Raw genomic sequence first — 14,447 nt, forward strand, 5'->3', positions numbered from 1 at the left:
CCTTTTTATAGTAGGCCAGGCCTACCTGGCTGTTACCAGGTAATGGTGAGGTGGAGCTTAGACAGACTCCTAACATAATTGGCTTACACTTGTTTCAAAGGCCCGTTTTGACATCTTTGCAATCAGGGATCATAATCTGACATTTTTAGTTGACCCCCTTCTCCCTGTTCTGTGTCTGGTATTTTATCACTACGACATAAATGAAACACCTCCCTACTGAAGCACTCTATGGAGTTCACATTCCCCTGTTCACTTCTGACTTTTGGTCCTTATTCATAAATGAAAATAGTCTTCCTTAGACAAGGTTTCCCTACCCCACTTCTCATGAAGGGCTCCCTAACACGATCACATACTGTTTGCTGTCTTATTAATTTCCTCAAAAATGTGTTTGACTGTAACAGACTTTATTAAAGTTTTTAGACGCTCTAACAATTGAAGTTTAAGTGGAGAATCATTTTCCCAAAGTTATAAAGTTACTGTAATACAAATCCAATGAACAAGGTGGGCAGCAATTCCATACTAGAGTCAGAGGTAGAGATGGAATAATCTAGCTTGGTTTTTGTTGTTGTTGTTGTTGTTGTTGTTGGGTTTTTTGTTTTTTTTGTTTTGTTTTGTTTTGTTTTGTTTTTGCTGTCATTGTGTAGCCTTGAGAAAGGTACTTTTAATTCTGGCCTTCACTTCCTTATAAGGAAAATACTAATAGGGTGTTATTGAGGATGAATTCATATAATTCATATAAATTTCATATAATTGTCTAACATGAATGCTCAGTAAAAGTTGCTAATTAATTGAAATCATTTTAAGGGTCTCTGTTCGTTTCTAAACCCCAGCTAATATTATATGATTATGTCTCTTCCTCTGTTTTTATTCTCCTACCACATTCTTCTGCTAAATTTCTATCTTGATATTTTATATAGTTTTATTTAATATAGAACAGTAGCCCTATTGCTTTTTGTGGTAGTAGCTATCCACGAACTAATTGCCTTTGGAGTTATTATTCCATTCTGAGCAGTTTACCAAGACATTTTTCTAAAGTAGAATATATTCCTCTCTAATGGAAATTCTGAAGATAACTGACTCTACATTTAAATATCTATGCATAAGTCTGGTGTGCATAATATAGACATGCATATATAATCTGCTGCTTAGAATTATGTGCATGCTAACATCTGTATTTTTTTTTTTAAGTTTTGCTGTATCTTGCAAGGTGGTTTGCTAACATGTCATCACAATTTAACTGTGAGAGGTCGACTGTTGAGCAAGGTCACTCACTAAGTGCAAATCAGTGATTTCCCTAGGTTCTGTCTGTTTCCCAAAACCCAGCGCTTGCTACTTAGGCTGGCCAGTGACCTAGGAGATCTCATTTACTCAGAATAATCAATCCAATGAGTCTTGAACAACTGACATCCCCTTTCGAAAGTGAAGACGGTGAGGCTTAGGGAGGTTGCGCTGACTATGCTCATCAGGTACTGTAAGAGCCAGAATCTGACACTCTGTCGTTTGCCATTTTTTTTTTCAACTCTATGCTATGTTAGGTTTCACCGCAAAATAGTCAGATTTCCGAAGATCCAGGAGAAACATAGTTAGAATGATTTGTTCCCAAACACTCAACTTTAGGCTAGCTGCAGTTAGAAGAAAAATTCCCTAAAGGATTCGTGTAGGATTCCCATGAGCATGCCAGCAGTTTAGCTCTGTGCACTGAATGCAGAGTTAACAGGCATTTGCCCCTAGCATTTAGCCTTCCTGTTGATTCATAAGATGCAAATGAAATGTAAATGTTAAAATCATGTGGGAAAAACGATTTTCAGAGGAAAATTATAAGAAATCTATCCTACAATACTGCAAACGCGAGGAGAACAAGACACGGAGGCTCTGGGGGGAAAATCACAGCTGAAGACAGAGCTTAATAATTTCAAGCACGAAAGGAAAGGGATTCAAAGATCCATGTCTGTGTTTGTGTGTGCGCTTGCGCATTCGTGTGTGTGTGTGTGTGTGTGTGTGTGTGTGTGTGTGAGTGCGCGCGCTCACGAAGATTCTGCCTGCACACTTAGACATCCCCATTTCCACTTTGCAAGTAGCTGGTGGTTCCCAATCTTTTGAAGACAGAGCCCTGTGAGGCTAGTTAGCATTCCCTGCTGGAGACTGGTTTCACACTGGGGGTGACCCTGTGATGCACCAAAGACTATTTAATGCCCTTGGGAAGTGGTTCAGAGACCAGGATTTTATTATGCTGCGGGCATAAGAGTTGTGATCCTGCATTCCTGAGTTAGAGCCATTTAGGGTCCCAACAGCTCCACCCTGGTGTTTTAGTAGAAAATATTCCTTCATGCTTTCTGCCTGAACTGAAAGCGACACGGCTTCCCGATGCTACGCCTGGGAGGTGGTTCAAGCTTTAGAAATTGCCTGAGAAGCCCCGTCCATCTGCCGGATGTCTAGCTTTCAGGAAAGGACCTGGTGGCGTTGGCTTTTAATCTGAGTAACTCTGGATTTTGTTTTGTAACTTCAAATTGTCGCCTAATTAAAAGTAAACGTGACCATTTTTTTAAAGGGACGTTTGAAAAATCAGTGTGGCGACGTGTGTTATGGTCTAGAGTCCTAATTCTCACCGGGAAGGAATGGGGGGCGAAGGGGGGGAGCATTAAAATCTCATCTGCTTTTTGGTACTGGATATTTGACTAAATGATTTGCTTTGATAAAGTGTGCGCCAGCCAGGACTAGGGGAACAGAAGAACGGCGAATTCGAGAAGGAGTAACCTTCTTTTAAAAGTGGGGAAAATTACCCTCAACCACCAGTAGCTGTTTCCATGAGCCTCCGGGTGGAGAATCTCCATCTTTTCCACCTCCTCAGTCCTAGTCCAAGAGGACCCAAGGTGAGCTCCTCGCCTACGATTGAGCTGCCCCAACAACTCTACAGAAGGTGAAGGCGGCACCATCCCTGAGGAGGAAAATCCCTGAGGAGTGAGCTAGTGGACTGGTCTTTGGAGTGCAAGAAGACAGCTATGTGGCCAGGCTGGGCGGACAGCAAACGGTCTCAGATCCTAGGTCTTGGGGGCGCTGAGAACCCCCAGGCAGGAGTCAGTCCTGGACGAATCCAGCCCGCCACGCCCCTGCCCTTGAGAACGCTCCTCATTGGCCAGCGTGTCCTTTGGGAGGCGGAGTCAAAGGCAGCCCCGCCCACCGGAGCGCCGGGGCTGGGGCATCAGGCTCTCCTCCCACCAGGGGCCGCCAGCTCTGCACAGCCTCCGACTTGGTCCTGCAGCGCCTCTAGGCTGCGGATCGGCGCTCCAACCACCTGCTCCGCGCCGCTGCCGCGGAAGCTGGGTGGGAGGGAGGAGCGGGAGGAGCGGGAGGAGGAGACAGGCAGCTTACACACGCCTTCCCGTCCTCCACTCAGAGCAGCCCGAGCCCGCGACCGCCGCCACTGCTCCAGCTGCCGCCTTACAGCCTCTGCCTTCGTCTGCCACCTGAGGAGACCCACCGTCCGGACCCGCGGCGCTGCCCGGCGGACAGACCCGTCTCTGGTCCCGGCGATCCGTGCAGCGTGCAAACTCTCCTTGCTCTTCTTATCCTCTCCTTTGCAAGAAGAGAAACTACTAGAAGATAGCAGCCAAAAAGAAACCGCGTCTACCTTGACTGACTACTGAAGCGTCTCCTGGAATAAGAGGGTCGCCCGTCCTGGGAGTAGCAGCCAAAGACACCGAGGAAGGGTGTCGAGGGGGGGAGGGAAGAGTTGCGGGTTCCGCGTGGAGGAAAGTTGCGTGTGGCACACACCCGACGGCGCAGCGCCACAGCCCCCGGGGGACCGTGTGTCTTGGGAAAAAGTCGCTGTCCCCCTAAGGCTAGACCCACAAGCGAGCGGGCCCCGTGGGCCCGGGGACGACGCCCCCTCCTGCGGCGTGGACTTTGTCGGTAGCCTTCACGGAGGAGGAATATGGCATCTAAGGTGTCCCCTTCAAGCCGTCTGGTTTTCTGCCTCTTGATCTCCGCCGCGGTCCTCAGACCAGGTAAGCTTTTGGTTTCTGGGAAGCCCCACCGCGGCTGCTGTTGCGGACCGGGGGCGGTTCCCTGGGTGGCCTGGGGCTGTGCGCTCTAGCGTGTGCTTAGCAAAGTATGGGAGCCATAAAGGCGCGCGGGGACACAGATCTGTCCCTGGGAACAGTCACCTGTGTCACCCGTTGTAGGCTTGACTGGTCTGCTCAAGTTTGGGCAGCGAAATTGAAAACTGAGCACGTCTCCAGGAACTTCGGGTGAGGCTTAGCTTGAGGGTGCAGGAGCCCCCAGGCAAGATCTGCTGAACTCTCTCCCCTGCACCGTCCCTCCAGCCTCTTGGTATCAAAGTACATTTCACTGCACCCAGAGCAGTTTCCTTTCGCTGGGCTTTGAGGTGACATAACTGCCGGTACTTAGTCACAATAAATCCCCTAAGTAACTTCCTCTTGGTCATACTGTGAAGACCTGGGAGGGATGGCAGGGGATAAGGAGAGCTTTGACCATCTTAAAAAATAACACTGAAATAGCAGCTGCGTTGTCTGGTGGGTAGCTAGTGTAGGGTTGATGGCAGCCGAGTCACGCAGTGTGGACTGGGTTAGCAGCCAGATTTGTGAGCCTTGAAGCGAGGGATTTCTTGGTTTCCACACCCAGTGGGAGCACCTCAGTTCTTCTCACTTCTACAGAGAGTCCTCAAAGAAAAAATACGACAAAATTCCCACCAACAAGAATATCTTGCGGGGAACCCCCTTTTCTCACTCCCGGGGGACATCCCTGGCCCAGCGTCCATCAGCTTGCCTGCTGGCTGACAGACATGCCAGGGTCCTGCCCTGCCCTGCCCTGCCCTGCCCTGCCTGACATGCGCTCCCAGACGTTCATCCAAGCGGCAGGCACTTTTCCCTGCGGAGCCTGAGGGTCTAACCCTTTGAAGTTTTGATTTCCCACCGTTTCCTGGATAGTGGAGGGTTAAACTACTCCCTGTTATTTGGCTTCTGCCTCTCTCTCTCTCTCTCTCTCTCTCTCTCTCTCTCTCTCTCTCTCTCTCTCTCTCTCTCTTTCTCTCTCTCTCTCTCAAGTTTTAAATTAAGGGGGGGGGTGGGTAAAACAGGTCTTACTTTCTTTTCCCATCTTTTATTTGAACTGTGAACTGAAGCCACAGAGAAGGGTTCAAAGGCTCGGATTCCTTCCCGGGAGGAGGGGAAAGTAAGGGAGACAGGAGCCCGAGATCCTTAGGGCTTGGGAGCCGCTGCTTTATGTGTGGTGGGGAGGGGGTGGGTGTCAGAGTGGGGGAAGGCTGCTTCTCCATATCTCTATATCAAAGTTACATTTCTGGGTGAGGTAATGAACTCACTGTTTCTGAGGCTGGGAAAAAATATCGGTGACCAATCTCAGGCTCTGGGGGCGGGGACCCTAAAGCCTGAGCAGGAGCAGGATTTTAAGGCAGGTAGAGCAGAATGATAACACTCGGGATCTGAGCCCCGGGAAGCTCTAGTCTTGCACAGTGTAGTCTCACTTTTTCTGGAATCCCAGTATAGGATGGGGGAAGGGCACTTTGTAACCCATGGGAAGACGGCCAGTTTGTGAAATGTGAAAATACACACTCCCCTCTCCGGTGTTGGCTTTAACCCTCTCACACCTGCCTCTGAAGCTGTCTTCTACACTTCCACCCCCGGACTGCAGCATATAGCTGTTAACCTTTTCATGCGGTTGCGCTGGAATTTATTTTCAGTTGGCCCCGTCGAAAAACAGGTTTTTCTTCACTCGGAACTGCCAAGAAGGGAGAGGTTCCGCTTTCAGACCTGATGGCGGTTCTTTCAGCACCCCGCAGGCTCCGGGCCAAGCCACCAGCTGGGCGCTTTCCTGCAGGAGCGCGCCTGCCGAGGCAGGGTCGCAAGCCACAAACCCTCCAATTCGCTTGCGCTGAATGATTGCGCTGATGTTGTGCAAACTTCTCCATGGAATATCAGTGTGCTTTTAATGAAAAGATTCTAGTTCCAAAGGCCCGGCGACTAAACACACAGCGAATCCTAGACTGGAAGTGCGCCTCCTGCAGTGTCCTCTGCAGAGCAGAGCCTGGGGAGTGAAGTATTCTAGCTAGCTTCATCCATGGGGCTCATTTCCAGGCTGCCTCTTCTCATTTCTAGAGCAGTTTTAACAGTCTGTCTCAGTTGCCAGAGGACAGAAGCTGCTCCCCTAGGTCTTTTGACTTGTCACCCCCACAGTGGTCATTCATGGTTTGGGGCCTCTTGTATAACCTGTTTTGAAAGGAGAGGAGATCAAGACTTCAACAAAATCTGAGTATGATAGAGGCAATGAAGTGTGTGCTCAGCATCCTAGGTGGCAAAAATCTCATTATTCTCGTAGAAAGAGCGTCAGCCTGTGGTGACATTTTGTACTGCTTTAAAGAAAGCTTTTCTTGGTCATTTGCAAGGAGGAGTGGCATGGAGGTTAACTGTTTCTTCCCAGGGCCCTCTAAGCACAGCTCTTCCTGAGATTTTATTGTATTCCATTTCTCAGAATACAAGGTCCGCTCTAAGACTTAAGGACACATGAAGCATAACTCTCAGTGGAGTACCATCTTTATCAACATCTGTACAGGGCTGGGTAAGAGGCAGTCGCTCAAATCAAGTCCTTTCAGATTGCTCACCCAGGATTATTAAAGTTTATTCATTTTCCAACTACAAACTGCTTTGTGGCCTCTATAGGTTGTTGTTGGCTTGACTGATTTGATCCAAGAGCAGTTTATAATGCAATGGAGAACTGCTTGCAGCAAATTGCTTTTCTAGGCTTGGTTCCGGACCTAGGTCTACATTCAGGCACTGAAACAAGACGAGAAATCTCTTGGGGCTTAAGCTTTCTTAAAAAACAGAAAACAAACAAACAAAAAAGAGGAACCATGAGTCTATTCCTTGAGATTTCCTCTAATTCAGACACTATTTCTAGTATTAAGGTAAAAATATTTGCCCTGGCAGATTCATTTTCCAATCATTCGTTTCTTATACTCTGCTTCATATGAATTGTACTGCTCGAAAGCTCTCAGTGTGCATCCCAATTGATAATGTTCTGTCTTTCTACTTCTGTCTTGTAGAGGAGAATTCATGAGAATGTGTTGGGCTTATTTTTCCAGATCCAGTTTAGAACAGTTTTTTTTTTTTAAATGTGACTGGAGGAAATTAGTCTTCCATTCACCTAGGAGTAGGAAAGGTTTTAGATCTTAGAGAACCTAGTAGTGTAGCCAATGGCCACTGTTCATTTACAGCATGTGTAATTCTAGAATTAGGGATGAACGCTGGCTATGGCTAGAATGGTCTTGTCACAAAGCTTGGTCTACTCACGTCATTGATACTCATGGGATGCAGGGATTGGAACACACCACTATTGCTCATGTCATTTTTTTTATAGCTTTAGAAATCCAAACTTATTTTGCATTGCTAATTTTCAACATTTCTGACATTTTAGGAGATCCAAGCTCACTGTTTTTGTGATAGCAATTCATATGCAAAGGCACATTTACTGTCAGCTTGTTAAGGAGCAGACAGTGAGCCAGAGCCCACTAGTCTTCTGTACTGTTTATGTTGAAGCTGGTGTTCCAGAGTTCCATTCTTACCTGTGCCATCTGAGAAGGCTGTGACCTTGAGAGCTAGTGTGCTGTCCCTGTTTGTTTCCCATCTGCAAACTCTCCTTTTCTGTAAGGCATAGTTCTGAGTGTCCTGAGATTAACCGTTCCCTAGAACTGCACTTTGGGAATTTTTAGCTGTAAGGTGTGTTATATTAATTCTTTAACATATTGTTAACAAAACATTTTAATCTATTCCGTTTATCACTTTATCATTCTATTAAAAGGGGCCAAAATATATCTTTCCATTCTTTTTCCTTTGACATATATATTTTTTAATACCACCAATTCTCATAGCATTAAAACCAGATCTCACAGAAAGCAAGAGTGATCTGAGTTGTCAGCATGATTCTGATGTGTAATAGCAGTATTTTATGGAAGTATTTTGAATGCTTTATGAGCATAGGTCAGACACACCTCTTTCTGTTCTGACCACTTGTTTAGCATCAAACAGGATCAAAGAGGTTCTATAATTCAAGTTGACACATGCCATTTATATACGGAAGTATGGAAGAGAGCCACGTAGGTGCCCCATGATGCAAGTAAAAGTGCATCTGTGCCTTTGTATGGGAAAGTAGACTCAGTCCCTTCAAAGCGTCCATTTTCCTCCTTGTTTTTAAGTTTTCACACAGCTCCATGTCACCACTGGCACAAGAGTTGTGTGATGTAGGAAGCATTACATCATTTATTGAAATGGCAAAAACTACCAAGAATATTTTATTAGGAATGTTGATAAATTAATGGCTGTTATATTATGACTATCAAATTTCAAATTATTTTATTCTCAATGACTAAAAAAGACTGGAAATGTCCATTTCTTCTTTTATTTACTTTCTTATTTGAGCAGAAATTTCATTTTCCTATGGAGAACTATGTTATATATGTGGATATGAAATTATTACTTGCTATTTGACAAAGTTGTAGCCTACATTTATTCAAGTATTCTTACTATATATAAAGAGTTACTTATTTCTGGAGTTATAAATATTTTCATTCAGCTAATTATCTGTTTAAATGACAAAACTTGCATTCTTTATATTCTTTGTTGGTGAATAGAGCAGCATATTTTTCAGGAAAAACTGAAATGCTGTTATATTCAGTAGTTGTTTTGTGGTAACCTATTATCATTGCCCATTATTGTAGTGTATGTTCCAAGAATGAAATTAGCTTTTAATGTGTCTTCTTATTTATCTAGTCAGTTCTCAATTACCCATTGCATCGAATGGGAAATCAGAGTTGTAGGCAGTCCTAATGAAAGGATTATTTAATGTGACTTTAAGTTGAGGTACTTAATGAGCATGCCCGTATCTGGTCTTCTAAGGATTGCTTATATTGAAAAATAATAAAAGCAAACTATGCGGTGATTAGATAATTCAGGAATTGGATGTCGACTACTACCACTGGAGTCTCCTCTCTCCTCTCTGTTTTCTATGTCCCTTCAGAAAGTAATGTGAAATCTTGGTCAAAGTAAGATATAAGGCTAAAACCATCATTATACTTAATTAAGTTTTAACGTCATTTCATATGGTAGAAAGATCATGGATTTTTGCCAGATACAAGGAAACCATCTTATGGCCACATTATTTCATCTAGTCTTCAACGGTCCAATCACATGTCACTCACTTAAATGGACAAAGTCACACCTTCTGGATTGGGTAAGATTTTGCCTTCAGTAACTGACCACTTTTTTAGCAAGTTTGTTCTATTATGTTTTAAGAGCTTCTATGAATAAATAAAGAGGAAGTTCTTTTTTCTTGATCTAAATTGGCTTGGCACCTTGGTAGATTGATACTATGTGTGTACCTGCTTAAAACAGTAAAAACAGTAGTTTATGTAGTGGATTTTGAGGTCATTGCAAACAGTGGCCATCAGTAATATAAAACTTATAAATAACAGAGAAAATTGAATTAAAATAACTTTATAATTACTTTATTATGATGATGTCAACAGAGAAGTTGTTTTTTAAGATATCAACTGGCACTCTAATTCAATATTCTAGGGGCATACATCCAAAGACAGTTTTACTTCACAAATTGGAGTAATAGACTTTTTTCTTCAGTTCTAAGAATCAAACCAAGGACTTTCCATGTTGTGTACAAGCACTGTACCACTGAACTGTGCCTAGCCTGATAGAGATTTTTATCCTGTTCAGAAGGAGTAGTTCTCAGGCCTCTAGGCTATTCCATTAGAACTGCAAATACTTACATGTAATTTCTGCCTTTATCTGAAATCAGGATTGTAACGACCAAACCATATCTTGACAATTCCCTTTTCTAGCACTTATGTTTGCTGTGGCCTTTGCCCTGTTGTAATAGAATATACATTTATTACTTGACTCTTATTTGACCAGGAACTTTTACAATATCACATGTTTTCTTCTTCTGTGGGTCTGTTAGTCCTACTAAGAGGGAGACACCCGCAGGCTGCTAAGCTGCCTTTTCTTCCTTTCGTGAAAGCCACGTACAAAGATTTGGATAGACCATCAGTGCCCACTCTTGAGTTGAAAACTTTCTCTTTCTAAAGAACTTAGAATTAGAGGTATAGTATAGCTCCCTGAGTATGAAACCAGCAAATATAACCATACTGAAAGAATAGTTGTCTGTGGGAGAAGGAAGAAACCATGAAAGCACACAGCACCTTGAAACACAGTCAACTACCATTCTCCAGGTAGTTCCTGTTACACCACTATATCACACTTTGTGGTCTTTAGTGCTTCCCGTCGTTAATCTTTATTTACTTTTCAGTGTTATTGAGATTGATACATTCATTACTAATAGTATGACCATGACCCCTGGAGTAACCAAAGCAGAATAAACATAGAGGATGCATGATGTCCTACTGGGTACAGTTATGATCCACCAACAGATCGGTTTACTGATTGATTTTAATGTCAGTGTCTCAGATTTTATTCCACTTGTTTTTGCCATTAGTCCATTTGTATGTGGACTGTTAAAGTTAAAAAGGAGCCAGTCATTAGGATTTTGTGTCTTTTTCCCTCATTTTTGCTGCTGGGAGTTGAACCTAGGGCCCCGTGCTTACCAGGCAAGTGCTATAACACTCAAATTCAGTGGCCTCCTTTTGACTTCCAGTTTGGCTAACAAGTCATATGGACCACATGCTCCATTTTGGATGTTGAATATCCTCCAAAGGACTGTGTATTATAAAAGGTTTTGTGTCCTGGGTGGCAATACTGATAAGTGACAGTGTTTTGGAAAAAGCATCTTAATTGAGGCCTTTAAAAATTACTCAAGGCACAAATATTGATCAACATTTTGGTCTAAGTCCTTTCCTCCCTTTTTCATTTTTCTTCTTAGCTCATGGTGTTTATACTGTGGTGTCCTCATACAACGAAAGTACTGTGTCACCACAGGCCCAAAACAAAGATGAATTCCAACTAGAACCTCCAGAACCATGATCCAAACAAAACCTTTCTCTTTAGAAGTTAATTACCCCAGGTATTTCATTATAGGAACACAGAACTAACTAGCAGAACATAATCAATACTAATTCCTCTGACTATATGTTTACCCTTTTGTACTTAACTATGTATATGCATGTATATATTTGTCATTTAAAAAATGTCCACATTCTTAACCTTTTAGAATTTAAACGCCAGTTATAATGAAATAGCACCAAAGGAATGTACACTTACTTCTTTTAGAGTACAGGAAAGACAAGAGTTGTAGCCTGGTGTTGTAGTGAGTTTGTACACCTAGATATTTGGTCAAAGGGTCAAAAAGTTAGTGAGTGTGTGTGTGTGTGTGTGTGTGTGTGTGTGAGAGAGAGAGAGAGAGAGAGAGAGAGAGAGAGAGAGAGAGAGAGAGAAAGAGAGAAAGAGAGAGAAACAGATGCACTGAGATTTACCACTGTTTTCCACTAAAAATAATCTCTTATTTTAAAAATCTTAATCTGAAGAATAAGAATATTAAACATTTCGTGTGGGTAGACATGAAGAAACAGAGGCCAAGACCGTAGTATGCCATGTCAAAGGAATGGCATAAGTTAGTTTGGGATCTGTAAATAAAGAATCTGTTATTAGTCAAAGGTCACCTTGTTGGACAATCCTAATTTAAAACTCATGTGGCTACTCAACATATCCGATATCCAATAACTGTGGAGTCCTTGGAGTGTGCAGAGTGAAGCACCAATGCTTTGGGATGAGGAAGTGAGCTAACTGCTCATCAGCTAAGAGGTCATTTGCCTGCAAACAGAAGCTCGAGAAACCTTGTAACTCCAGCTAGAGGGATTGCTAGGTGCTGCAAACATTCAAAAATGTAGGAAGCAGTTTACATGACAACAGCTGAGTCTGGTTGGGGTCAGGGTAAACTTGGAAAAGATTCTGAAGAGATATCTGAAGCCTGTGCTAAGGAGGAACCGAGCAAAACCAATAGGGTAAGAGAGTAGGTAAAACAAGGAGACTTGGGGAAAGGGAGGCAGCTCTCACTCCCACAGGGATGTGGTACCTGTCTCTTTTCAGTAAAGCTAAACAAGTTTAAGAGTTGACACAAACACTGAGGGGTTCTTGAGGGTATTTCATACTTCCCTGCAACCTACTAATTTGCTTGCCAGTGTGAGGCTCAGAAAGTCTGCTGTGTGAGTCTCAGAAATTCCAAGTATTCACACAGTGACAGAGATTTGCATAGAAACCCCCCTCCTTTAGGAGGAGTGAGGACTCATTATATCTACACGTTTGCACATTTCTCTTTTCTTTATCAACACAGGCTAAAGATTAAGAAGCTGTGTTGGGTCTTGCATGTTTGCTCCACCCCATGTAAAACCGAAGCAATATGCATTTAGTTATGTTACGACCATCCTACCAGATGCTGTGTCCCATACGAACAATTATGTTAGAACTTGAATTGCCGAGTTAAATAATACATTTATTATTTGAAGAGAAATTTTAAAATCATATTTAAAAGGGGATGCTCCTTCTATAATTGTGTTGTTGACAATTTTTTGAGCAAAAATAAGGAATTCCATATATTCAAACGATATTAGAAAAATAAGGTTGTAAAGAGTAATGGGCATACATAAACTAAGTACACTTAGAGAACAGAAGTTACAAATTTTTGGCTAACTTCATTTTCCATAGCCAAAATTGATGAAAGGAAACCTGATTTGAATGATTGTTTTAGTCATTGTTCTTTACATATAATTTGATACATAGCTCCCCGAACACCTAGCTTCTATAACTTAGATGGTAACTGGCAGCCATGTTTTCTCCAGTTCATAACTGTAGATTCAGTTTGACTGGCCAGAAAGTGGAATCAGCAGAAGCCACAGGTGTGCTTTCAGTATTTGTCACTGCTTTTCCATACACATAGGGTTTCCAGATATCTATGTTGGTTCATTGTAGATACAACAAATTATGGGCGGCCTAACTGATGCCATTTGAGAGAGAGAGAGAGAAAGAGAGAGAGAGAGAGACAGAGAGACAGAGAGACAGAGAGACAGATACAGACAGACAGTGAGAGACAGAGAGACAGAGAGACACAGACCGAGAGACAGAGAGACACATTCAGACAGACAGAGAGACACAGACAGACAGACAGAAACAGACAGAAGAAACAGACAGAGAGACAGAGACAGAAAGAGAAGGAGAGGGTTGAAAGGGAGTGAGTTGAGAGCTACAATATGACTCTGGAGATGAGCATGTTCTAAATTTATCCCACAATTTCAGAGTGAAAGCATTAGAACTCCTTGCACAATAGCTTCCCAGTGTAGGCGATATGATGCCCACTTGTGTGTTCACCCATTCTGCTTGTTACAGTCAGGGTTCATGCCTTCCAGACTGGGAAGTCCCTTCAAGAGGTGAAGAGCTGTCTCTGTGGCCAGGCTTGCAGGTAGTTTTCTAGTGTTTGAGCATTTGTTGGGTTTCTCCTTTGTAAGTTGAGGGTGATAATAACCAAGTTTGATTGATGAGAATATTCAAAAAGGTAATGAGTTGATCCTCCATTTCCCCATGCCCTACACACATTGGAGTTTCAGTTGTTATGAACGGTTTGCATTCCATTTTCAGGAATAGTATTAAAGCTACTATAAAAATTGAATATTATTCTCCTTTATTACTGGGACTTAACAACCACTTCTAATATTAATATGATTTTAATACTCAATTAGTTAACAGTTTTTGTTGTGCATAACAAATTATCAGAGGAAACTACCACAGGTAGCAGATAGGAAGGCTATAGCAATGCATGAAGTTGTTTGCTATTGAGGACACTATTGCATGTTTCTGTAATAATTTATGCTAAATATTAAATTAGGATATATTTAACTGACTAATAGAAAACAGTTTTTCTAATTTTCTAGATTTCTACAAGGAAATGGTCTGTCCTCACTCTGTATGCTTTCATATTTTCTTTAATGCTCCCTTAATGTACACATCTACAGTTGTACTTTTGCTCTGTGGAGATCTAGCATCCTATCTGTTTATTTCCTTTGTAATTGGGTTGCAATGGAAGATATCACTTGTTTTGGAGCATGAAATTGTAGATTCTTTTTGTCACCTCTAAAATCCAAACATATATTGGGCATCTGTAAGGCAAGTGTCATATCATTGTGTCTTCCCTGATAGGGTAGAATTTCACAAAGTGGGTTGGGTAAAAAAATGTGCTGTAAAACTTTTATCTTCCCAACTGAGTAATTGGGTGAGTTGCTTCACCCCACTCCCCCAAACAGCCTATCCTCTGAGGATGATGTGTCCTTGAAATGACTGGACACAGTAGAATAGTTGAAATCAATGAAAAAATATTGCTGCATATAAAACTCATTCAATCCTGTGCCTGCCAAGGTGTAAGCTCTTAATAAATATGAATATTGTATATATATTTCATCTTTAAAT

At 42.5% G+C, this 14,447-nt stretch overlaps 1 protein-coding gene across 2 annotated transcripts in view; it reads left to right on the top strand.

The window, feature by feature from the left end:
* The first annotated feature begins 3,346 nt into the window (after window positions 1-3,346).
* Alcam (activated leukocyte cell adhesion molecule) overlaps window positions 3,347-14,447 on the top strand; it is a 190,194-nt gene continuing 179,093 nt past the window's right edge. For both annotated transcript variants that reach the window (XM_052158703.1, XM_052158704.1), the window contains exon 1: window positions 3,347-4,004. In XM_052158703.1, the coding sequence (XP_052014663.1) occupies window positions 3,932-4,004 (73 nt within the window). In that variant the 5' untranslated portion in view covers window positions 3,347-3,931. The remainder of the gene's footprint in view (window positions 4,005-14,447) is intronic.

The sequence above is a fragment of the Apodemus sylvaticus genome, chromosome 15, assembly GCF_947179515.1.
Source record: "Apodemus sylvaticus chromosome 15, mApoSyl1.1, whole genome shotgun sequence".
NCBI lineage: Eukaryota > Metazoa > Chordata > Mammalia > Rodentia > Muridae > Apodemus > Apodemus sylvaticus.